A 24089-nucleotide genomic window follows, 5' to 3' on the forward strand; every position below is an offset into this window, starting at 1 on the left:
CTAACTCTTTTTGTGAAGAAGGGGCCCAGTGCCAGAGCGAGGATCCAGCAGTAGGAAGGGTTGTATCTCATAGTGTACAGGATCTCGTTCTCCTCAACGTGTTTGTAAACAGCTTCTGCCACCGTCTGATCTTCAAAATGTCTGATGAAATATTCCTTCCGTTCCTCACCAACAAATCCCAGGATTTCAGCACAGACACTGATATCAGCCTTTTCCAATAAATGTAACGCAGTGGAGCGGGTGGTCACCAGCACTGAGCACCCTGGGAGCAGCTTGCCCTGGATTAAACTGTACACAATGTCAGACACTTCACACCACCACTCGGGATCTGGGCACTGGTGCTTGGGGTCGGTATCTCTCCAACTGTCAGCAAAATCCATTCTGTGCTTGAATTCATCCAAACCATCGAATATAAACAGCAATCCCTCTGGGTTCTTCCAGACCTTTCTCAGTAACTTCCTAAAGTAAGGATACTGATCCAGAATCAGTTCCCTCAGGTTTATTCTACAGTTAATGGAGTTTAAATCCCGGAATTTGAAACAGAAGACAAACTGGAACTGTTGGTATATTTTCCCTGTTGCCCAGTCATAAACAATCTTTTGTACCATTGTTGTTTTCCCGATCCCCGAGACTCCAGACACTGCTGCCGAACATCCAGAAGTTGATCTTGTGAAGAATCTTTTCATTTTGCCCCGAAAACTATGTGAATACCTATTCTGAAATAGATGAGCAATGTGGATTTTCTCCCGCTTTTTGCGGAGATGTTTTTCTCTCCACTCCTCGTGGTCTCTGCCTCTTGCCAGCAGCTCATGTTCCACCAGTGTCCGATCTCGATCAATAGAAATGACCGTGAGCTCAGCGTATCGATCAACCAGCTGGAAAACCTTCACCTTCTCCCTCATCAGGATCGTGTTCACTCTCAGTTTTTCAGTTTGTGTCCGCAGAGTCTCCTTGTGTTTCTGTTGAACATCTGTGGACGGACAGAAATCGGTTGTCAAAGCCTGATCTGATGAACACGGAACACCCACTGATTTCCCCTAATTAAAATAATTGTTAAGGACATTGTTTGGGTGAAATCGGGAGATCAGAAGTAAGCATGTCTGAAAATGAACGACGGCCCAGAAACATTTCAGCTCTGATTCAGATTCGCTGTTAAAGGCTCCACTCTCCCCTCTGTTGGTATTTTGCAGATTCCCCGGTGTTCCAGCGAGCACCAAGTGCACACGTGATTCTGGAGAGGAGAGTGTTGTGTGGAGCGGGTGGTTTCACTGCTTTCACTGCTCAGCTTCTGCTGAACTGTACAACCCTGCAGAGGGTAACAGTGGGGGCTGGTGGGCAATGGGCAATTTACATCATTTTTCTTTTCTCATAACAGACCTGATGTTCTTGATCGTCCTTCAGGTGTATGCTGTCCGTACTGAACCCAGAGTTTCCCTTTCCAGGTTGGTCCAGTCATGGTGTAAAACAACCTGCACTATTCCACTGTCTCTTATTCTCTGAGGAACTAGTACATGACACATGCAATACACCCCCACCACACATCTACAGTCTTCTCTGCTCAGAGGAGCTGGTACGTGAACGCAGGCAATAAGACCCCACCACACATCTGCAGTCCCCTCTGCTCCAAGGGGCTAGTACAGGAACTCAGGCAATATGTCCCAAGAACAGCCCTACAGTCCCCTCGGCTCCGAGGAGCTGGTACGTGATCTCAGACAACACACCACTACCACCCCTCTACAATCTCCTCTACAAGGAGGAGCAGGTACGTGATCTCAGACAACACACCCCTACCACCGCTCTACAATCTCCTCTACACGGAGGAGCTGGTACGTGATCTCACACAAGACACCCCTATCACCCCTCTACAATCTCCTCTACACGGAGGAGCTGGTACGTGATCTGAGACAACACAACCCTACCACCCCTCTACAATCTCCTCTACACGGAGGAGCTGGTACGTGATCTCAGACAACACACCCCTACCACCCCTCTACAATATCCTCTACACGGAGGAGCTGGTACGTGATCTCAGACAACACACCCCTACCACCCTTTACAATCTCCTCTACACGGAGGAGCTGGAACGTGATCTCAGACAACACACCCCTACCACCCCTCTACAATCTCCTCTACACGGAGGAGCAGGTACGTGATCTCAGACAACACACCCCTACCACCCCTCTACAATATCCTCTACACGGAGGAGCTGGTACGTGATCTCAGACAACACACCCCTACCACTGCTCTACAATCTCCTCTACACGGAGGAGCTGGTACGTGATCTCACACAAGACACCCCTATCACCCCTCTACAATCTCCTCTACACGGAGGAGCTGGTACGTGATCTGAGACAACACAACCCTACCACCCCTCTACAATCTCCTCTACACGGAGGAGCTGGTACGTGATCTCAGACAACACACCCCTACCACCCCTCTACAATATCCTCTACACGGAGGAGCTGGTACGTGATCTCAGACAACACACCCCTACCACCCTTTACAATCTCCTCTACACGGAGGAGCTGGTACGTGATCTCAGACAACACACCCCTACCACCCCTCTACAATCTCCTCTACACGGAGGAGCTGGTACGTGATCTCAGACAACACAACCCTACCACCCCTCTACAATCTCCTCTACACAGAGGAGCTGGTACGTGATCACAGACAACACACCCCTACCACCCCTCTACAATCTCCTCTACACGGAGGAGCTGGTACGTGATGTCAGACAATACACCCCTACCACCCCTCTACAATCTCCTCTACACGGAGGTGCTGGTACGTGATGTCAGACAATACACCCCTACCACCCCTCTACAATCTCCTCCTCACGGAGGAGCGGGTACATGAACTGAGCCGATCCACCCCTACCACACCTCTACAGTCTCCGCTGCTGCAGAGAACTTGGACATGAATTCATGCAATTCACTGATGTTGTCCGGAAGAGTAGGAAGCTGAAGATGATGTCAGCAGTAACAGGAGATTCTATAGTCAGGGGGACAGGTGGGCGATTCTATGGACACAAAATGGAGACACCGATGTTACTTTGTCTCTCAGGTGCCAGGGTCCAAAATGTGTCTGGACACGTCCAGAATATCCGGAAAAGGGAGGGTGAACAGCCAGAAGTCGTGGAACATATTGGTACCAATGACATAAGAAGTAAAAAGAGAGGATTTCTGGAAAACAGAACATAGGGAGGTAGGAGTGAAGCTGAGAAGCTGGATCTCAAACATAGTAATCTCGGGATTGCTGTCTGTTCCACACGACAGTGAGAATGGGGTGGCAGATAAATGCGTGGCTGAAGAATTGCAGCGGGTGTAGGTGTTCAGGTTTTTGGATAATTGGGACAACCTGTGGGACAGGCGTGCTCTGTACAAAATTGACGTGTTGCACGAATTCGAGGGGGACACATATTCCTGTGGGTAGATCTACTGGAGTTGTTGGGACTATTTTACACTAATATGGCAGGGGATTGGAAACCAGGATGATAGAGCTTAGAATGAGCCTACAAGCTTACCTTAGATGATAGGTGTAACATGAATATCAGAAAGGACAAGCTCATGATTGGGTTCAAATGCAGACGGATCGAAATGTTGAATTGCACCACAGAGGCAAAATTCAAAAGGGCGCAGATGCAGAACTGATGGTATTCTATTTGATTTTCGTAGCATTCGGAACAAGGTGACGAGCTCTCGGTGCAATTATATTTAGAACAGTATGATGTTGTGGGCGTCACTGAGTCGTGGCTGAATGAAGGCCATAGCTGGGAACTTAAAATCAAAGGAAGTAATTTGTATCCAAAGGACAGGCAGGACCAAATAGGTGTTGTGTTTCTATTGATTTGAGATGGAAATACATGTTTAGAAAGAGATTTAGATAGGATCAGAGAATGTTGAATCTTTGTGGGTGAAGATAAGAAATTGCAAGGGTAAAAAAAAAAAAACATAAAGAAAATCATATATAGGCCTCCAAATAGTAGCCGAGAGGAGGGGTTGATACAGAAAAGGGAGCCGGAAAAGCACGTAATAAGGGTAATGACATAGTTGTAATGGGGGAATTCAAGGGAAATAGGAGAATCAAACATACGTAAGGTGTGGAATCGCAAGAGAGGCAATTTATTGAATGCCCACGAGATAGCTTTGTAGAGCAGCTTGTGCTTTTGACTACGCGGGGAGAGGCTATTTTAAATTGGGTCTTGTGTAATAACCCAGATCTTAATAGGGAGCTTAAGGCAAAGGAATCTTAGGAGGCAGTGATCATGAACTGATGGAATTCAAGCTGCAATTTGAGAGGGAGAAGCATAACTTACATGTACTTGTATCGCAATGGAATAAAGGTAAATACAGAGTCATGAGAGAGGAGTTTTACGAGGTGGGTTAGAGAGCGTAATAATGGGAATAACGGCAGAACATAGATGGCTGACGATTCTGGATATATTTCACAAGGTGCAGGATAGATATGGCCCACAGAAGAAGTTGCTCTCAAACGGAAGAGGCAGGCAACAGTGATTGACAACGGAAGTTAAGGACTGCATAAAAGCCAATGAAAGGGCATATAATGTAGCAAAGGCGCGTGGAAAATTAGATGAATGGAAAGGTTTTAAAATCCAACACCAGGCAACTAAAAAGCTATGAGAAGTGAAAAGATGAAATATGGGGGCAGTCAAGCCAATAATATAAAGCACGATAATAAACACTTTTTTCAGTTATATAAAGAGTAAAAGGGAGATGAGAGTTGATATTGGAACACTGAAAAGTGATGTTGGTGAGATAGCAATAGGGACAAAGAAATGGCCGATAAACTTGATGGGTACTTTGCATATGTCTTCACGGTGGAAGACGCTTGCAGTAGAACACAGGCAGCCCAAGTGAGTGCTATTGATATATCACAACAAAAAGTGCTCGGCATACTGAAAGGTCTTAAGATGGATAAGTCACCAGGGCCAGATGGACTACATCCCAGAGACCTGAGAGAGGTTGCTGGAGAGATAACGGATACATTTGTCATGGTCCTTCAAAAATCAGTTGGTTCTGGCATGATCCCGGAGGACTGGAGGACTGCAAATATCACTTAACACTTTAAGAAAGGACGAAGATAAAATAAAAAAAAGAAAATTATAGGCCAGTAGCCAAACCTCAGTGGTTAGGAAAGTGTTGGAGTCTCTTATGAAAGTTGAGGTTTCGAGGTACTTGGAGACTAATGACAAACTACGTCAAAGTCAGCATGGTTTCTGTAAAGGGAAATCATGCCTGACCAATCTGTTCTCCGAGGAAGTAAGACGCAGTGTCAACAAAGGAGAGGCAGTGGATGTGATTTACTTAGATTTTCAGAAGGCATTTGATTAGGTGCCACATATGAGACTGCTGAACAAGATAAAATTCTTTGACGTTACAGGAAAGATATTGGCGTGGGTAGCGGAATGCCAGGAGGCAGCGAGTGGGAATGAAAGGGGCCTTTTCTGGTTGGCTGCCTGTGACTAGTGGTGCTCCGCAGGGGGCAGTATTGGAACTGCTGCATTTGACGTTTTTTGACAATGATTCGGATCATGGAGCTGATGCCTCTGTGGCAAAGTCTGCGGATGATACACAGATGGGGGGGAGTAGGTACCAGAATGTGGACAAATTGGAAGAATGGGTTAAAAAGTGGCAGATGGAATACAGTGTTGGGAAATGTATGATAATCTGTTTTGGGACAAGGAACAATAGTGCGGATCATTATCTAAATGGGAAGAAGGTTCAGACATCACAGGTACAGAGGAACCTCCAGCAAGATTCCCAGAACTTTAATGTACAGGTTGAGTCTCTGGTAAAGAAGGCAAATGCAATGTTGGCATTTATTTCAAGTGGAATGGAACATAAAAGCAAGGAGATAATGCTGAGCCCTTATAAGTATGTAGTCAGGCAGCACGTGAAGTTTTGCCAAACGTTTTGGGGATATACCTCAGAAAAGATGTGTTGTCATTGGAGAGAGTCCAGAGAGATTCAGCAGGATGATTCTCAGAATGAAGGGGTTAACATATGAGGAGCGTTTCGGCAACTTTGGGCCTGTACTCAACGGAATTTGGAAGAACGCGGGGGGATCTCTTTGGAACCTACCGAATGCTGAAAGGACCAGACAGGGTGGATGTGGAGAGGACGTTTTCTATGGTGGGAGTATCCAGAACTGGAGGACACAGCCTCCAAATTGAGGGGCGATCCTTCAGAAAAGGTAAGGAGGATTTTTTGAGCCAGAGAGTAGTGAATCGCTGGAGTGCTGTGCTACAGGCTGCAGTGGAGGCCGTGTCCATGTGTATATTTAAGGCAGAAGGTCCTGATTAGTCAGGGCATCAAAGGATATGGTGAGAAGGCAGTTGTATGAGATTGAGCAGACCTGGGATCAGCCATGATGGAATGGCGGAGTGGACTCAATGGCTGGATGGCCTAATTCTGCTCCCATGTCTTGTGGTCTGATAGAGGAAGAACAGCAAATCTCGGCTCCACTTTGGATCTGAGGTGTAAGACATACCATGCTGGTGTTGGATGTTTCTACTGGAGAGGTTTGGCTACAGTTTTGACAGTTCTCGGGATATTTGGCGCTAAGAAAGGGGAATGCAGAAGCTTCTTCTGCAGTTTGAACGGGGCACGACTGCGCAAGCGCGTGAAGGTTGACCTGCGAGAACAGCGAGAGAGTTCAAAAAGCGAGCAGATTTAGTAGCGGGCGACGTAGCAGCCGGTGACGGAGTAGAGGGAGACAGAGCAGGAAGGTTTTGGCTCGAGAGGCTTCGGCCAGAAGAGACTGAGGACAAACTTGCTCTCAGTGAGGTAAAGCCGGGTAAGCTCCTTTAGTTAATCTAATTATCTTAGAATTGGAAAATGGAAACCGCCGTTAGGACAGCCGGGTGCTCCGTTTGCAGTCCGTGAGAAGGCAGAGCGAGCACAGCTGTCCGTGATGACTACACCTGCAAAAGGTGCATCCAGCTGCAGCTCCTGACAAACCGTGTTAGGGAACTGGAGCGGGAGCTGGAGGAACTTCAGATCATTCGGGAGGCAGAGACAAAAATAGACAGGAGTTTCAGGGAGAGACACCCCTAAAAGTCAGGAGACAGGTAGCTGGGTGACTGTCAGGAGAGGGAAGGGGAATAGACAGAATCAAAGCACCCCTGTGTCCGTTCCCATCAATAATAAGTGTACCACTTTGGATACTGTTGGTGTGGACGGCCTACCAGGGATAATTTGAAGTGGTCGCGTCTCTGGCATTGAGACTGGACCCTCAGCTCAGAAGGGAAGGAGGGAAAAGAGGAGAGCAGTAGTGATAGGCGATTCGATAGTTAGGGGGATTGATAGGAGGTTCTATGGGAGAGATCGAGAATCCTGGATGGTCTGTTGCCTCTCTGGTGCTAGGGTCCGCGGTGTCTCAAATCGAGTTCTCTGTATTCTCAAGAGGGAGGGGTGAGTAGCCAGATGTCATGGTACATGTCAATGACGTGGATAGGAAGAAGAAGGAGGTTCTGCAAAGGGAGTTTACTGATTTAGGTGCAAAGTTGAAGAACAGGACCTCCAGGGTTGCAATCTCAGGATTGCTACCCGTGCCACGTGCTAGGGAGATAATGCAGCTAAATACATGGCTGAGGAGTTGATGCGGGGTGGGGGGGGGGTCTTCATGTTTCTGGAAAATTGGACCTTGTTCCAGGGAAGGTGGTACCTGTTCCGACGGGATGGGTTGCACCTGAACTGGAGGGGGACTAACATCCTTGCGGCAAGGTTTGTTAGTGCTACTCCAGGGGGTTTAGTCTAGCTTTGCGGGGGGGGGGGGGGGACCAGAGTGTTAGATCAGATAGTGAGGTGGAGGAGGATAATGATCATGCGAGAACTGCAAGTATTGTGCATGGAATAAAGCCAGGTCTGACATATAGAGGTTTAGAGGAAACAGAAGCAGATAAAGGGTGTAATGGTAGTAAGTAGATGGGCTAAAGTGCGTGTACTTCAATGCAAGAAACATCAGGAGTAAAGGTGAATAACTGGAAGCTTGGATACATACATGGAATTATGATGTAGTGGCCATTACAGAGACTTGGCTGGCACCAGGGCAGGAATTGATTCACAATATTCCCAGATTTTAGTGCTTTAAAAGGGATAGAGAGGGGGGGGGGAAGGGGAGGAGGGGTGGAATTACTGGTCAGGGATACTATTACAAACTACAGAAAGGGTGGGCAATGTGGCAGGATCCTCGTTTGAGTCAGTATGGGTAGAAGTCAGCAAACAGGAAGGGAGCAGTTACTCTATTGGAAGTATTCTTTAGGCCCCTAGTAGCAGCAGAGATACCGAACAGCAGATTGGGAGGCAGATTTTGGAAAGGTTCAAAAATAACAGGGTTGTTATCATGGGTGACTTTAACTTCCCTAATATTGATTGACACCTGATTAGTTCCAAGGTTTTGGATGGGGCAGAGTTTGTTCAGTGTGTCCAGGACGGATTCCTGTCACAGTATGTCGACAGGCCGACTAGGGGGAATGACGTACTAGATCTAGTATTAGGTAACGAACCGGGTCAAGTCACAGATCTCTCAGTGAGTGAACATCTGGGGGACAGTTATCGCCGCTCCCTGGTATTTAGCATTATCATGGAAAAGGATAGAAATAGAGAGAACAAGAACATTTTTAATTGGGAAAGGGTAAGTTATGAGGCTATAAGGCTAGAACTTGCGGATGTGAATTGGGAGGATGTTTTTGCAGGGAAATGTACTATGGACATGTGGTCGATGTTCAAGGATCTCTTGCAGGATGTGAGGGATAAATTTGTCCCGGTGAGGAAGATGAAGAATGGTAGGATGAAGGAGCCATGGATGTCAAGTGAAGTGGGAAATCGAGTCAGATGCAAGAAGGCAGCATAAATGACGTTTAGGAAGTAAGGATCAGATGGGTCTGTTGAGGAATATAGGGTAGCAAGAAAGGAGCTTAAGAAAGGGCTAGAAGAGCAAGACGAGGTCATGAGAAGACCTTTGTGAGTAAGGTAAAGGAAAACCCCAAGGCATTCTACAAATATGTGAAGAATAAAAGGATGACAAGAGTGAAGGAAGAACAGATTAGAGATAAAGGTGGAAAGATGTGCCTGGAGGCTGTGGAAGTGAGCGAGGTCCGCAATAAATATTTCTCTTCGTTATTCAGCAAGGAGAGGTACCGTGCTGCCGGTGAGGACAATATGAAAGAGGTTGATGTTCTGGAGCATGTTGATATTAAGGGAGAGGAGGTGTTGGAGTTGTTAAAATATATCAGGACGGATAAGTCCCCGTGGCCTGACGGAATATTCCCCAGGCTATTCCATGAGGCGAGCGAAGATATTGCTGAGCGTCTGGCTAGGATCTTTATGTCCTCGTTGTCCACGGGAATGGTACCGGAGGATTGGAGGGAAAGGAATGTTGTGAGTTTTATTAATAATCTGGACGTGGGGGTAGAAGCGTGGGTTGGCAAGTTTGCAGACGACACAATGGTTGAACTCTCCAACTTCCGTTAATTCCCTCCCTCTCCCTTCCTACATCCCACTTTCACACTGTTTCATCTTCTAGCTGCCTATCACCTCTTATGACTCTGCCTTCTTCTACTAAACATCGTGCTTTCCCCTTAGATTATTTCTTCACCCCTACTGCCTATCACCTCCCTGCTTCCCCTCCCCCACCCCTTGACCTTTCCTCTGATTGGTTTTCCACCCTCCCCCCACCTTCTTTATAGGGCCCCTGCCCCCTCCTTCTTCAGTCCTGATGAAGGGTCTCGACCCGAAACGTTGACTGCTCATTTCAACGGATGCTGCCCGATCTGCTGAGTTCATCCAGCTTGTTTGTACGTGTTTATTTGACCACAACATCTGCAGTGTATTTTGTGTTCACAATGTTTGGTGGTGTTGTGGATAGTGTAGAGGATTGTTGAAGGTTTCAGAGAGACATTGATAGGATGCAGAAGTGGACTGAGAACTGGCAGATGGAGTTCAACTCGGGGAAGTGTGAGGAGGTACACCTTGGAAGGACAAACTCCAAGGCAGAGTACAAAGTAAATGGCAGGATACCTGGTAGTGTGGAGGAGCAGAGGGATCTGGGGGTACATGTCCACAGATTCCTGAAAGTTGCTTCACAGGTAAATAGGGTAGTTAAGAAAGCTTATGGAGTGCTAGCTTTTATAAGTCGAGGGATAGAGTTTAAGAGTCGCGATGTAATGATGCAGCTCTATAAAACTCTGGTTAGGCCACACTTGGAGTATTGTGTCCTGTTCTGGTCGCCTCACTATAGGAAGGATGTGGAAGCATTGGAAAGGAAGCAGAGGAGATTTACCAGGATGCTTCCTAGTTTACAGAGTATGCATCCGAGATTATGAGAGCTACGGCTTTACTCTTTGGAGAGAAGGAGGATGAACGGAGACGTGATAGATGTATACAAGATATTAAGAGGAATAGATGGAATGAACAGCCAGCGCCTCTTTCTCAGGGCACCACTGCTCAATAAAAGAAGACATGGCTTTAAACTAAGGGCTGGGAAGTTCAAGGGGGATATTAGAGGAAGGTTTTTTACTCAGAGAGTGGTTGGTGTGTGGAATGCACTGCCTAAGTCACTGGCGCAGGCAGATACAATAGTGAAATTTAAGTGACTACTAGACAGATATATGGAGGAATTTAAGTTGGGGTGTTAAAGTATGGGAAGCAGGGTCTTGAGAGTCGGCACAATATTGTGGGCCGAAGGGCCTGACTGTGGTATACTATTCTATGTCCTATGCTTCTCTCACCGACGGGAATATGTGTTTAGCAAACTCATAGATTTCTCCAGGTGCACAGCCGAAGATCCGGACGGTAAAAAATGTTCCGAAAAATGCAATTGGTTACCCGTCCCCCAGCCACAGTAACAGAGTGTCTCCCAAACTCTGACAGTCTCGAAACATGCCTGTAAAGACAGGTATTCAGGCACTCCGAGTGAAATAAAGACATTGAGATTTCTGTTCCATCGCTTACCTTTCAGATGCTTGGGCACTTCAGATAAACCCCGCTTAGGGTCCATGTAGGCGAACTGGCCGTCACCTGTTCGAACAGATTAACCTGCATGAAGTCTGTTCTGTGTAATACTGTAAATTCATCAGCATTTACATCTGTAACACACAGTGTATTGTTCACCGTACCTCGTTCCCGTATTTCATTCAATATTCTGCTCAGCTTCGGTAAATGGTGATGTAGTTTCACAAACGATTCCCACATCACCCTCCGGGCCCCGGAGCCCTTCTCCATCACCAGATCCAGGAGGAGTTTGGAAGCGCCCACTCGGTTTCCCTTCTCCGCGAGCTCAGTCACGCCCTGTAATGAACAATGGGGAACATATTGAGGAGCAGAGGGATGGGTCCAAATCTACCCTGAATATGGACTGACACAGCACATTCTTCTCCCCACAGATCACTAACAGCCATTGAAGTGTTCGTACTGGGGAACGATTTTAAAAGAAGCGAGCGGGGTCAGTGTGGAGTTACTGTACGTCACAGATGGCGGGGTAATAATCCGCCTGACGAGTTTTAAGAGGAGCACCCAAGCGTCAGTGAGCCAGAAATTGAGTAGGGAGTTGAGGCTTTGTGTAAGAGAGGGTTCAGTGTGGAGCGGCGGCGGGTTAGGTAGTTTTTGGGTAATATTTTACCTCTTTTTCATGATTAGAACGGTGGGCATGCTATGCAGAATAGTGGAATGCTTTTCCTACAGGGTCAGCAATACAGGGAGACCTCCATTCTCCCCAATAATTACACCGTCAGGAATTTGACCCAGCTGAAGCTTCTTACAGACTGTGCTGAGGAATGGGAGCTGGAGCTGACAGGTTGACTGACAGGCTCTACAGAGAGGGAGCTATACCCAAGGGGCAGGACACAGGCAACTGGGTCACCGGCAGCGGGGCGGAGGGGGGGGGGAGGGAATAGGCAGCCACTGCAGGAAACTCCTCTATAACAGGTATACGGCTTTCAGTTCCGGGGTATGCCTAGCAGAGGAAAGCCACGGTGATTACGCCTTTGGCTCTGAGTTTGTCTTTGTGACTCGGAAGCGATGAAAAGTGCTGAGCTGCACTGACAGAGGGAATTCAATGGTCAGGATAACAGACTGGAGATACTATTTATGAGAACAAGGCATTTGGATACCGGCTTGCCAATGCCTGGGATATCTCCCGTCGAGTCTGACACATTATGAAGGGCAGGAGGAGCTGTCAAAGGTCGTGGTCCACGTCGTTACCAATGACAAGTGTAGGAAGTGTGATGAGGTCCTGCAAAATGATTTCATGGAATTAGATGCTACGTTAAAGGGCAGGAACCCTAGGGCTGTGTTCTAGGGATTGCTATCCGTACCACGTGCGAATGAGGCCTGAAATAGTACGATAATACAGTCTAACGTGTGGGTGATCAGATGCTACATTATGGAGGGCTTCAGATGTTTGGATGATTGGGCTCTCTTCCAAGGAAATGGGACATGGAGAGAGGTGATGGTTTTGCACCTGAACTGGAGGGGGACTGATAATCTTACGGGAAGGGTTGTTAGCGCTGCATTGAGTTGGGGGAGGTGTTAAACTTGAGTTACGGGGGATGAATAATCAGAGCGGATAATGGAGTGGCTGTGTGGGAAATGTGTTGTTAGGACATCTTACAGAGTCAGGTCACTAAACATGGTGAAACTAATGTTGTGAGTTGCGTATTATTTCATTGCAATGAGTATTGTAAGAAAGGCAGATGAGCCTAGAGCATTCATCAGCACATTGAATTGCAGCATTGTAACTAATGATGTGATTTGCTAGGAAGAGGCTGTTCAGCATTCCAGTGTTCCATTGTGTAAGACATGATTCAATCGAGCGGGATGAATTATAGAAGGAGAGGTGGCATAACTAAACAGGAAAGATGTCCCTGCATTGCTCAGACAGGACAAACGGGAGGGCTCGTCTACTGACTGCATGGGTGAAACTGAACAATAACAAAGAGATAGTCATTGGGCTTTAGAGGATCAAATTTGTAGAGAGATCACGGACAGTCGCGATAAACACAAGGTTATGATGGTAGATGACAGACTCGTGTGCAGGTAAACACTTTGGATGTGGTGCCAATAGCTTAACATCATTATGAAATAGGGTATGTCTGGTCTTCGGGTTAAGAATCTAAATTGGAGAAAGGCCAATTTTAATGGAATCAGAAGGGATTTGAGGAAAGTGGATTGGGACCGGTTGTTTTCTGGTACAGACGTGCTTAGTAACTTTGAGGTTTCCAAAACTGAAATTTTGAGAGTACAGAGTTCGAATGCATAAAAGACCACAAGTACAAAGTTTGACTGTTCCTGACGGAATAAAAAGCAAGAGTAAGACGTTTAGGGAGCCTTAGCTTTTGAGAGATAGTCAGATCCTAAGCACATAACAAGTACTGTTTCGAAGGATCAAATGAGGTACTCGATGAGTACAAGAAATGCAAAAATCTGGAGAGCTGAAGAACGGCATGAGATTGCTCGAGCAGACAAAGGAAAATAGAATTCCAAATTCGTCATCAAATGTATTTCGAACAGAATTATGCCAATGGACAAAATTGGTCCTCTTGAAGTTCAGAGTGCATGAAGCTGAAAATGGTGGGGAGATTTAAATGGAATTTTTTTCATTTATATGTACTGTTGTATATTTCACTGCTGTCTTGCCTCACTATAAAGACTCTGGAGATATGCAGAATCTTTGGAGTGAGGCAAAGAAGCAGTGGAATCATAAACATTACACAGATTATAGAGGAGGAGATATTTGTTGTCTTGAAGCAGATTAGCGTGGATAAATCCCTAGTGCTTTCCTTCTTACCTCTTTTGAGGCTAGTTCAGAGATTACAGGTGCTCCCGGCAAAGGTACTTAAGATGTCAGATGTGGAAGTATTGGAGGGTAAGTAATGTTGTTCTGCTGTTTAAAAAGGCTGTAAGAATAAGCCAGGGAATTACAGACTGGTGATCCTGACACCAGTGCTGGTAAAGCTATTGGCAGAATGGCAGGTATTGTAAGGGACTGAATATTAGTATTTGGATGGGCAAGGATTGATTAGGGATAGTCAACACTGATCTGTGCCTAGTAGATCCCGTCTAACCAATCTTATAGTTTCTCGAGGAACTCACCAAGCAAATAATGTAAACCATTCAGTGGATGATATCCACATGAACCTCAGCAAGACCATTGAGAAGATCCGTCATGAATGCTTGATCAATAAGATTAAGTCGCTTGCCATTCATGACATGGCAGTAAGTTAGTTTAGATATTGGATTCGCGAAAGAAGCTGAGAGTGGCAGCAGAGGTTTGCTAATCCGACTGAGTGTCTATGACTAGTGGTGTGCGGCAGGGATCTGTACTGGGTCTGATGTTGTCTGTCATATATATCAACGCTCCGGATGACAACCTGGTAAAATGGGTCAGCAAATCTGTGGATGACACCAAGGTAGTGACAGCGAGGAAGGTTATCAGAGCTTGCAGCGGGACATGGAACAACTAGAAAAAGGTGGAATGGAGATTCGGAGATAGAATTCAATGAAAACACATGTGAGGTGTTGCACTTTTTGAGGAGAAACCACGATAACACTAAGACATTGAGTGGTAGAACATTGAGCAGTGCAGTAAAACTAAGATATCTGGGAATACATGATCCATGGGCTTTCATAAATCAAAATATTGAATGTAGAAGTCGGGATATTCTGTCGAAATTGATGCTGCAGAGGCTAATTTGAAACAATGTGTGCGCGTACCTCTCGGAAGGATATCAATAAGATTGAACGAATGCAGAAAAACATTACAGATTGTTGCCAGGACTTGAGGACCTGAGTTATAGGGAGAGTATGAATAGGTTAGGACATTACTCCATAGAGTGTAGGAGTACCAGGAGAGGTGTGCTAGAGGAATTCACGTCTATAAAAGGTATAGAGAGAGTTAGTGCGAAAATGCTTTTACTACTGAGGTTGGGTGGGACTGGAATTAGAGGTCATGGGGTAACGATGACAGGTGAAAGGCAAGATGAGGCGGAACTTGTTCACTCCGAGGTTGCGGAGAGCGTGAAACGTGATGCCATCGGAATTAGTCGATGTACATTCGATTTGAACGTTTCAGATCGATTTGGATAAGTTCAATCAATGGGGGAGTTATGGACGTCTCCAGTCCGGGTTCAGATCAATGGGACTAAGCATATAATAGGTCAGTGTGGACAAAAAAGGCAGAAGAGCCTGTTGCTGTACTGTAGGGTTTGATGACTATGGCTAGGTCAATCTATGGCAGGCTCACTGTTGATTTTCCCTGGGGTAATTGCTGGTGAACCACAGCAGGATTACACTTCACTGCCAGGCTCCATGGGGGGTCCAGATACAGCCTGCAGCTGGGAATTGCCAGTGAGGAGCAGTCAGCAAACTCAGGACTATTGTGCATGTGTGACAGACCAAAGCCAACTGGTGGTAATGTTGAGTAAGAAGTTTGGAATGAAATTGTCAGCTGCCTCACGTGGAATATAGTGTTCGGTTATAGTGTGTAGCTCTTCACTAAAATTCAGTCTGGGTGGCAATAGGTGAATGCACTCCAGTAGCACATGGACCATTGGAAAGCTGCTTCTTTGTAATTCTGTGTTAGCTGTAGATCATTCGAATATTTTCAGTGATAGTAATATTGCACTTCCCGGTGTTAACAGCATATGCCGTGTTAACTACAAACTCAAATTGGAACAGTCACAAGGAACAAAAGATAACAGAACCATGAGGCATGTTGTGATATTGATCAAAAAAGGGTCAGCAGTTCAAGTGACAGATAATAGTCAGTGTTGCCTGGTCAGTTGAAAATGGGATTGAAGTTAGCCTCGAGAAATGAGCTGAGAAATAAGTCACAATATATCTGATTTGTGGGAAACCTGTGGGTCATCAGCAGAACACAGTCTGGTGAATGGTCATTAAGGTCGAGCATTGGAAACATGATGTGATGTCAGACTGAGTGGTGTAAAGTGGTTCTCTGTCCACCTGCAATGTCCGTCAAGTGTCACATCACTAAAGTCACCTGTCAATCAGTGCCTGTATCCTAACCTGTCTAAAAATGAACGTGGTCAGATAACTGGAAAGGGGATTATATTGGTGAATAAAGGTTCAGGGTTTCCGCAGATGAAAACTCTTTTCTTGATGTTCACCACAAGCATTGCAGGATTTTCATAGCCCGGAGACGCCGTTACACCGGTTCTGTCGGTCTGTGATTGATTCAGTAGAATCTACACTCAGTATATGTCACTTCCACTTACGTGATACTCTCGCCCGGTGAAGTGATCCTCGCCCATTAACATGGAGCCGACTCCCTCCACACCCTCCTCAATCGCCTGCTCCAGTCGCTCCATGTAGAATCTCGTCAACCGGAACAGGTGGTGATCCTCACATTTTGCCAGGAAGGCGGAGATGGCGGAGTTCAGATCTGTAGTCAATCATCGAACATAAAATAGTAGAGTGTACCATGCGTATGCGGACACAATGCCAATTTAAACCAATCCCATCTTCAGGAACACGGTCAATGTCCCTCCGTTCCCGGCCTACTCATGAGTTCAAACGCCTCTCAGATGCTGCTGAGTATCTGTTTCCAGTCCCTCTCTCGGCAGCTCATTCCAGACATTGATCACTCTCTGTGGAAAACATGCATCCAAAATCCCCTTTAAACTTTACCCTCTAACCTTAAACCTATTCCCTCTGGTATTTGTGGTGAAACTCGTCTGCACTCTCTCCAGACCCTTCACATCATTCTCGTGATGTGGTTGCCAGATTTCTGTACAATATTGAAATTGTCTCTTAACCAAAGTTCATCCAGTTATAGCCCAACTTTAACAAATATCTCAACTCATCCTTAGCACGCTACCAACCGTGAGAGCTATGCATATCCAAGACCCGTCTGTACAACAAACTTATTAAGGGTCCCAGCATTCAGTGTGCACATCGCTTGCGAACTTGACCTCCCAAAGTGCAACTTCTCATATTTGCCAGAATTAACTGTGCCTGGTGACTCTCTGTTCATATTTCTAATTGGATGCTGAGCACTTCGACAACAGTCCCAAATTTACTCAACTCTGCCAACTGTGTAAATCGACTAATGAGTGCACCCACGTGGTTTTACAAAGTATATCATTTTGAGTAATGCATAGTTTATTATTAATTTATTTAAATCACACACGAAGCATGGCGAACCAGTGATCTTTGAGGACACTACTGGTCACAGATCTTCAGCCAGAATAACGCTCCTCCTGTCCTGATTCTTGAAGCATTTCCAGGAGATCTTGGTGTCTGACAGTGTCAAAAGCTTTTGTATAGACTATTAAACATAGGTAGATGTCTTTTTTTAAACTGGATGGCTCGTTCACAGATCATCCGTAGCATGAAAATTGCATTTCTGGTTCCAGTGTTTTCCACAAAGCCGCATTGTTCTTTAATGGATTATGGTTTTAAAAGCGTCTTGCTCTCATTATGATTACTCTGAGAATAATTGTTCCCACCTGGTTCATCAGGCTTATTGTACGATGTAACTCACATTCTGTTGCTCCCTCTTTCTTTGGAAGTGCGATGAACACTGATTTACTTAAATCATCAGGTATCTCCCGATGATCATAGATTTCATTTGCTATTTCTGTTATTTTCTCTATTCCAAAATCTTCTAAGGCCGGTATCATTTCAACAGCGATGTTGACTGGACGAGTTGCTTTGTTATGTTTTGTTTTATTTCTGGCTGCTCGAATCTCTGATTTTAGAATGTTAGGTCCTTCAAGATTCTTCTTTATGTTCGGCTATACTCGGACCAGACAGCATCCATCAGAATAGAAGGAGAAGTGAGTGAGTATGTGAATATCATGAGAGGCAAGTTGTGCCTTTTCACCTGACTTCTTCAACCTGTATAGTAAAAATATCTTGAGAAGTATCAAAGACATCAAAGGACTCACAAATTGGAGGCCAGAATATAAATAACATCCGATATGCTGGTGACATCTTACCAGTAGCTGACTCGGAAACAAAACTTAAAGAACTACTCACTATAGTGGCAGCATAAAGTAATTGCAGAGGCCTCTCAATCAACACTAAGAGGACAGAAAGCATGGTTATCTCCAGAAAGACAAGCATCCCACAAAGTGTGATCAAGATCGGAAATACAAACATCAAACAAGTCAACAAATTCAGATATCTTGGCAGCCAAATAGCAAGTGATGGCAGGTGCGACACAGATATCAAATACAGATTAGCAATGGCGAAATAGGCTTTCCAGAAAATGAAGACCATGTTAACAGACAGAAAGATGAGCATGTACACTAAAAACAGAATACTACAATGCTACATTTATTCTATCCTGATTTATGGAAGTGAATGCTGGACCATTTGCCCAGCATTGGAAAAGAGACTAGAAGCAGCTGAATTATAATTCTACAAGAGAATGTTAGAATGTTAAAATATCATGGACTACACACACGTCAACTGAAGAAGTTCTCAGAAGAGCACAAGCAGTTAGATCACTCATACCAACAGTAAGAGAAAGATAGCTCAGATTCCTAGGACACATCATGCGGAAAGATGAACTAGAAGAACTTATACTGTCTGGAAACCCAGGTGGCTGCATATCGGGGAAATGAAGTCATCCAAAGAGCGAGGGATAAGTTTGTATGGAAAGCCATGGTCACCCACATCCGCATCGGACATGGTACCTAGACAGACAATCCTATTCTATTTTATGTGCCCAAAACAGCTTTCAAATCAATGCACAAATTCTCTAATTAAGATTCCTTAATTCCTTAAGATTCCTTAACCTGAAACGTTGATACTTAATTTCTCTCTATAGATGTTAGCTGACCTGCTGAGTTCCTCCAGCATTTTGTGCGTTGCCTTCTCTACTTATCATTTTGTTTTACTTTAATCCTATTCGCCAAGGACATTTCAATACTTCGGTAGCCCCCCTCCCCCCAGATTCCCTGTTTTCCCGGTTCTCCCTCAATATAACGTTCTTTAGATCGGCCACAAAAGACAGACACCGGGAAACTCCGCTCAACTCCATTGTGCAACAACCCGGAAATCCGGGGAGAATTCACCGTTGCCCTTCCAAACGAGAAAACAACATCTGTTTTTCTCACTGGCTGTTGGAGGCATTTTCCACATCAGGTTGTACCAAATATTCTGTCTGTTCCCTGGACTGTTGCATTGCCCGCTGCTGTATTCCTGAGTTTCAGCCACTTATTCAGAAGCTCCTTCTCCTTTCACTCAGGTGAAGATTTGCCTGGTGAGCGGAGCGATTCGACCATTCCCCTTGTTAGGTCCTTGCGCTGGAGCTGCTGAATTGTTCCAGTGCTCAAGGTTGCTTTACCATTAGGATTAATGACCCCGTTTGATGGTACTTTCTCCCTGCCCCTTTATCGCCCAAGTTTATTCCTCTGAACTATTGATGATTTGACTACACGTCTACCATAAGGACAGGGTTTTAATAAGAGCCCAGTGAGCATACCTGTGTCCATTCTGACTCTGACTGAGTTTGGTTGATTGTCGTCTTCTTGACTGCCATCCGGGTGGAAGAAAGCCCCACCTGCTGGCAATGACCTGAATTACACAAATAAAAAAAGTATGATTCAGTTACTCCGTCCTTCAAATTTAAAAGACTTTTATAAGGTTACTGCTCACTCCAGGGAGTAAATGCAGATTGGAGCAAAGACCTCCAACTGAACACAAATTTCAAGAAGATAGCATGGAAATATAAGGAAACGTTTTTAAAGGAGTGATGCATTGAAGCTGAAGAAGCCAACAGGATTGGACAACAAAACAAGAGATCTGTTGCAGAAGATTAGAGAAATCAAAGGAATGTTTCATATAAAATGAGCATAGGAAAAGACAAAGAAGGGAAGGACCTTACATAAGCAGAGCAGATCAAAAAGTTTTGCCAGGAACACACAGAAGAATTGTAGTAAGATCTAACAGCGAAGACAGCTGCAATGACTCCTTCATCAATCTAGAGCCGGACATTCTGGAAATGAAGTCGAATGGGCGATAGAAAACATTGCCAATAATAAGAATGCAGGGTGTGACAAGATTCCAGTTGAATTGTTTAAAACTCTAATGGGTGATGTTCTACTGAAAAAAAAGAACAACATCAATGACCTTTAGGCTGGATATAGATCCGTTTTTATCTCAATACCCAAGAAAGGAAACGTAAAGGAATGTTGAAATTACCGAACAATTTCACATGGTAGCAAGTTAATGCCAAAGATCATTCAAGCAAGACTCCAGCAATGTATGGATCGAGAACTGCGAGGTACAAGTTGGTCTTAGAAGAGACAGAGTCACCAGAGACCAAATTGCTAACCTGCGTTGGATAATGGAGAAATCGAGGGAACTCCAATCAGGTAATTATCTATGTTTTATTGACTGCTCTAAAGCCTTCGATAGTGTGGACCATAATAAACTATAGCAAATCCTTAAAGAAGTGGACATCTAATCTGCCTTGTGAGAAACTTGTACGAAGATCAAGAAGCAGCAGTCAGAACTGAACACGGAACAACAAACTGATTCAACATTGGGAAAGGAGTGCGACAAGGCTGCTTACTGTCACCCTACTTATGTAATCTATATGCTGAACACATAATGGAGAATGTTGGTCTCGCGGACTCAAAGTTGCCTGATGTATTACTGCTGTAATGGCTGAAAGCGAGGAGGATCTGAGGAAGCTTCTGATGAAAGTGAAAGAGGAAAGTGGAAAGCTGCCCTTTTGATCAATATTAAGAATACCGGCTAGTCCTATCAACTCCGTGGTAATAAATGGAAAGGAAGTGGAAATAATAACAGATTTTGTCGGTTCAACGTCTTCTATAGGTGGCAAATGTAGCCACGAAATTAAATAGCTCTTATTTCTGGGGAGGGCAGCAATAGGAAATTTAGGTAAAATACTGAAGTGCAGAGACATAACATTGTCTACGAAGGAGCGTAGAGTCAAGTCTATGGTATTTCCAGTTTTGATGTATGGCTCTGACAGCTGGACTATACTATAAATACAAAAGAATCAACGCCTTTGAACTTGGATACTGGAAGAAAGTGTTAAGCGTTCGTTGAACAGCAGGAAGATCCAACAAGTCAATAATTGGTGAAATACAGCCAGACCGCTCACTAGGAAGCTTGAAAAGCTCAAATGTTTTGGCCACATCATGAGAAGACAGAATTCTTTGGAGAAGAATCCAAGGTAAAGTAGAAATCAAAAGAAGGTGAGGATGACAGTGTCTACGATGGATAGATAATATTACTCGGAAAATGGGTTTGACCTTAGGGGATCTCAGGGAGACAGTTTCTTACAAGAAGGCACTTTTTTATTTAGCTGGATTCATGGGTTTTCATTTATGTTTGAATGACTATTGAATTTGAACATGTTGGACAATGATTGTATCATAAACAAAATACAGAATACATAGAAATGTTTTCAGTCAATAACAGACTTGTAATTGTTGCAATTTGTTCTTCAGATAAGTTGATAATGCAAACAGGAAACAACTAGGCTACAAGTATCTGAACCACAGCATCTAGTAGCACAGTCTGCTGGCCCAATGTGGCTCTGTTTACTCTGTTCTTTAAACCCAGACACCTCAAACAAAGACCAACCACATGGTCCCTCTAGCCCAAGGTGTCATACAGTAAGATCATTCCTTGCCCTCAAAATCACCCCAACACCGCACTTGCAGGTCAATACTTTACCAGTGTCAGCTACAATATACTGAAGCTTTTTTCCTCCTCGTTAGTTCAGAGGATATTACCCCCTGTTTTCCCACTTCAATCCGTCGCCTTTACAGCTCCGCAAACTCCTTGTCGAGGAAGAGTGACATTTAAAAGTAAAGAGCTTATTGGATTTTTCCCAGGAGTCAGGGTACTAAACATGTGGTGGGGTCTACGGGAAGGGACTCCTTAATGGCGACGCCCATTGGTTGCAGTGCTAAAGTGGCATTTGCTGCCACTAATAGGCGATAAGATAAATCCCGTCACTTCACGGCAGTTGTCTGATAAATGCCAGGCCCGCGCAGCGTGAATCAATCGTCTCAACGTCAGCCCCGGAGCGCGAGGGTGAAGATGCTGCGCGAGAGGGCGCGCGTGGGCAGTGGGCGGGGCGGTGAGCTGCTGCGTACAGAAGATGGGGAGACTGTTGAGTCAGGGACAAGGAACGGGTAGCGCGGCCCTCGGTCCCGTACCGTGCTGGCCAGCTACCAAATGAGTCAAAAGTTATACCCCCTAATGCAGTTGAGGCACACATTTAACGCACAAAGCTGAACGCAAATCATTAAATCAAGCAAACGGCTTGTGTTCAGCTCAACTATTATATGTAAAATCATATCTCCCTTCACATACCAGTAAGCTTACATTAATTAAATTGTCAGAGTCGTTCCAGTGAACACAACAAAACACAGAACTGGACCACCCGGCTCCTCGAAACTGCTGTGCAGATAATGAGATCACGACCGAACTGATCTAAAATTTGATTACGTATTCTCCCATGTCCATCCCTGTAACACTTCAATCCCGCTGCTTATCAAAAATATCGGCCTTCAACAGAATCACAGTCTTTGCCTCCACTGACCATTGAGCAGAGGAGCTCAAAACACCCACAATTGACACAGGACCAGTAGATGCACTCGTATGAAATTAGAAATTCTGTAAAAGGAACAGGTGTTTGCTGTACATCGCTCACACCCTTGCTTTGAATCAGGTGGCCGTCGTTCTTATTCTTTACTAAACCTGTGGAAAATGTCAATCATGCAAACAGGAAACAGTAGGAACACACAAATCACTGCCGCCAGAAGTGGCTTAAAAAAAAACAAATATCTTCTCGATCGCTGATCCAGTGCACAGACAGCTGGTTCTTTGGAAATAAAGATCGGAAATAAATATCGGAAGATGAATTATTCTCACCTCAATTCCCCAACGATGTTCTGACAGATGGATACTGTGTGTCGTTACTTAAAAATAACCCCGCCCACTGCCCCACACGGATGTCTCGTAACCATGACAACACACACAATGACAACACACACTCAGCAGGCCAGGCAGTATCTGTGGGTGAGTGTAAACAGGCGACGTTACGGACCGAGTTCCTTCACCAGGACTGGACTGGAAAGGGGAGGAGGGCAGATAATTGACTGATTTGGAAGGTGCGGCTTGTTGTTTTGTGAGACTCGGTGCTCAGGGTCTGCGAGCAAGCAGCTGCCTGTCCGTCACATTCCTCAGAACAGGGAGCGGCCGTTCCGCTGAAATCAAATCCAAACTTGTTCGACTAGACACTGTTGTTCAAATATGAAGGAAGTTTAATATTGTATTTAACCCCTTTTGCTACATGGCACGACGTAAAGAACATGACCTATAGCCTCCAAGGTAACAGTATCTTGTTCCATAGACGCTGCCTGGCCTTCCGATTTCCTCCAGCATTGTGTGTGTGTTGCTCCGATTTCCCGCATCTACTGTTTTCTCTTCTTTGAGAGAGATCTGTGATGGGTCACTCCCCCGTGGCATCTTCATAAGTCACTACCGGGCTGAAAGATGCCTTCTGCTCGCACTCAGTAGAAACCACCCTGCAGAGTATTTCTGGTTGGGCAAAGACCTCGTTTCTCTTAATACATTTGGGCAGTGACTGACTCGTTAACATGAACGTCTCAGGACTGGCTTCTCCCACTAAATTCACTCCCGACCCTGACCAAAGCCTCGCCTCGCTGTAAATGCTAAATAGTTGTGCAGAATCATAGACAACACTTACCTCTGATGTTGTAACCGGACGGCGTTCAGTGTGGTCCCGGGAAATCACAGTCTGACATCCCGGGTGATCGACAATGTTCCTCCACCGGTGTGCTCACCCTGTACGGAGAGTTGGGTCTGAGCTGCTGCGTTAACCTTTCTGTCCGGATTTCCGCGTAGATCTCTAATTTTCCTTTCACTGCAAGCAGTGGGGCGGAGTTACTCTATTTAACTCAGCGAGTCCCAGGCTGCGGATTTGATCTAGTCCGGGTTCTGGGAGGATCTGAGCTCCGCCCTGTGTGTAAACTGGACTGCCCGGCGTTGGTACAGTTTCAGATCAAACATCCCTCACCTGTTTGGGTACAGGGA

The 24089-nt window shown here is 45.2% G+C and overlaps 1 protein-coding gene across 1 annotated transcript; it reads right to left on the reverse strand.

Annotated features, from left to right (window-relative positions):
- LOC140721710 (NACHT, LRR and PYD domains-containing protein 3-like) lies at positions 1–23865 on the reverse strand. The gene is made up of 7 exons (XM_073036495.1): positions 23743–23865; positions 19471–19562; positions 16253–16419; positions 11138–11309; positions 10974–11039; positions 99–970; positions 1–6 (listed from the first exon to the last, which is right to left on the reverse strand). The coding sequence occupies exons 2-7, from the start codon at positions 19478–19480 to the stop codon at positions 1–3; spliced, it is 1293 nt and encodes a 430-aa protein (XP_072892596.1). The 5' UTR covers positions 19481–19562; positions 23743–23865.
- Between the last annotated feature and the right edge of the window lie 224 nt (positions 23866–24089).

Source organism: Hemitrygon akajei, unplaced genomic scaffold (genome assembly GCF_048418815.1).
Source record: "Hemitrygon akajei unplaced genomic scaffold, sHemAka1.3 Scf000060, whole genome shotgun sequence".
Lineage (NCBI taxonomy): Eukaryota > Metazoa > Chordata > Chondrichthyes > Myliobatiformes > Dasyatidae > Hemitrygon > Hemitrygon akajei.

Excerpts from the sequence above, each read along its gene's own strand:
- LOC140721710 (XM_073036495.1), bottom strand. Across the intron at positions 11,040-11,137 it reads GAATGAAATACGGGAACGAG|GTGACGGCCAGTTCGCCTAC; the intron begins GTACGGTGAACA and ends CTGTTCGAACAG. Across the intron at positions 971-10,973 it reads AGTGCCCAAGCATCTGAAAG|ATGTTCAACAGAAACACAAG; the intron begins GTAAGCGATGGA and ends GTCCGTCCACAG.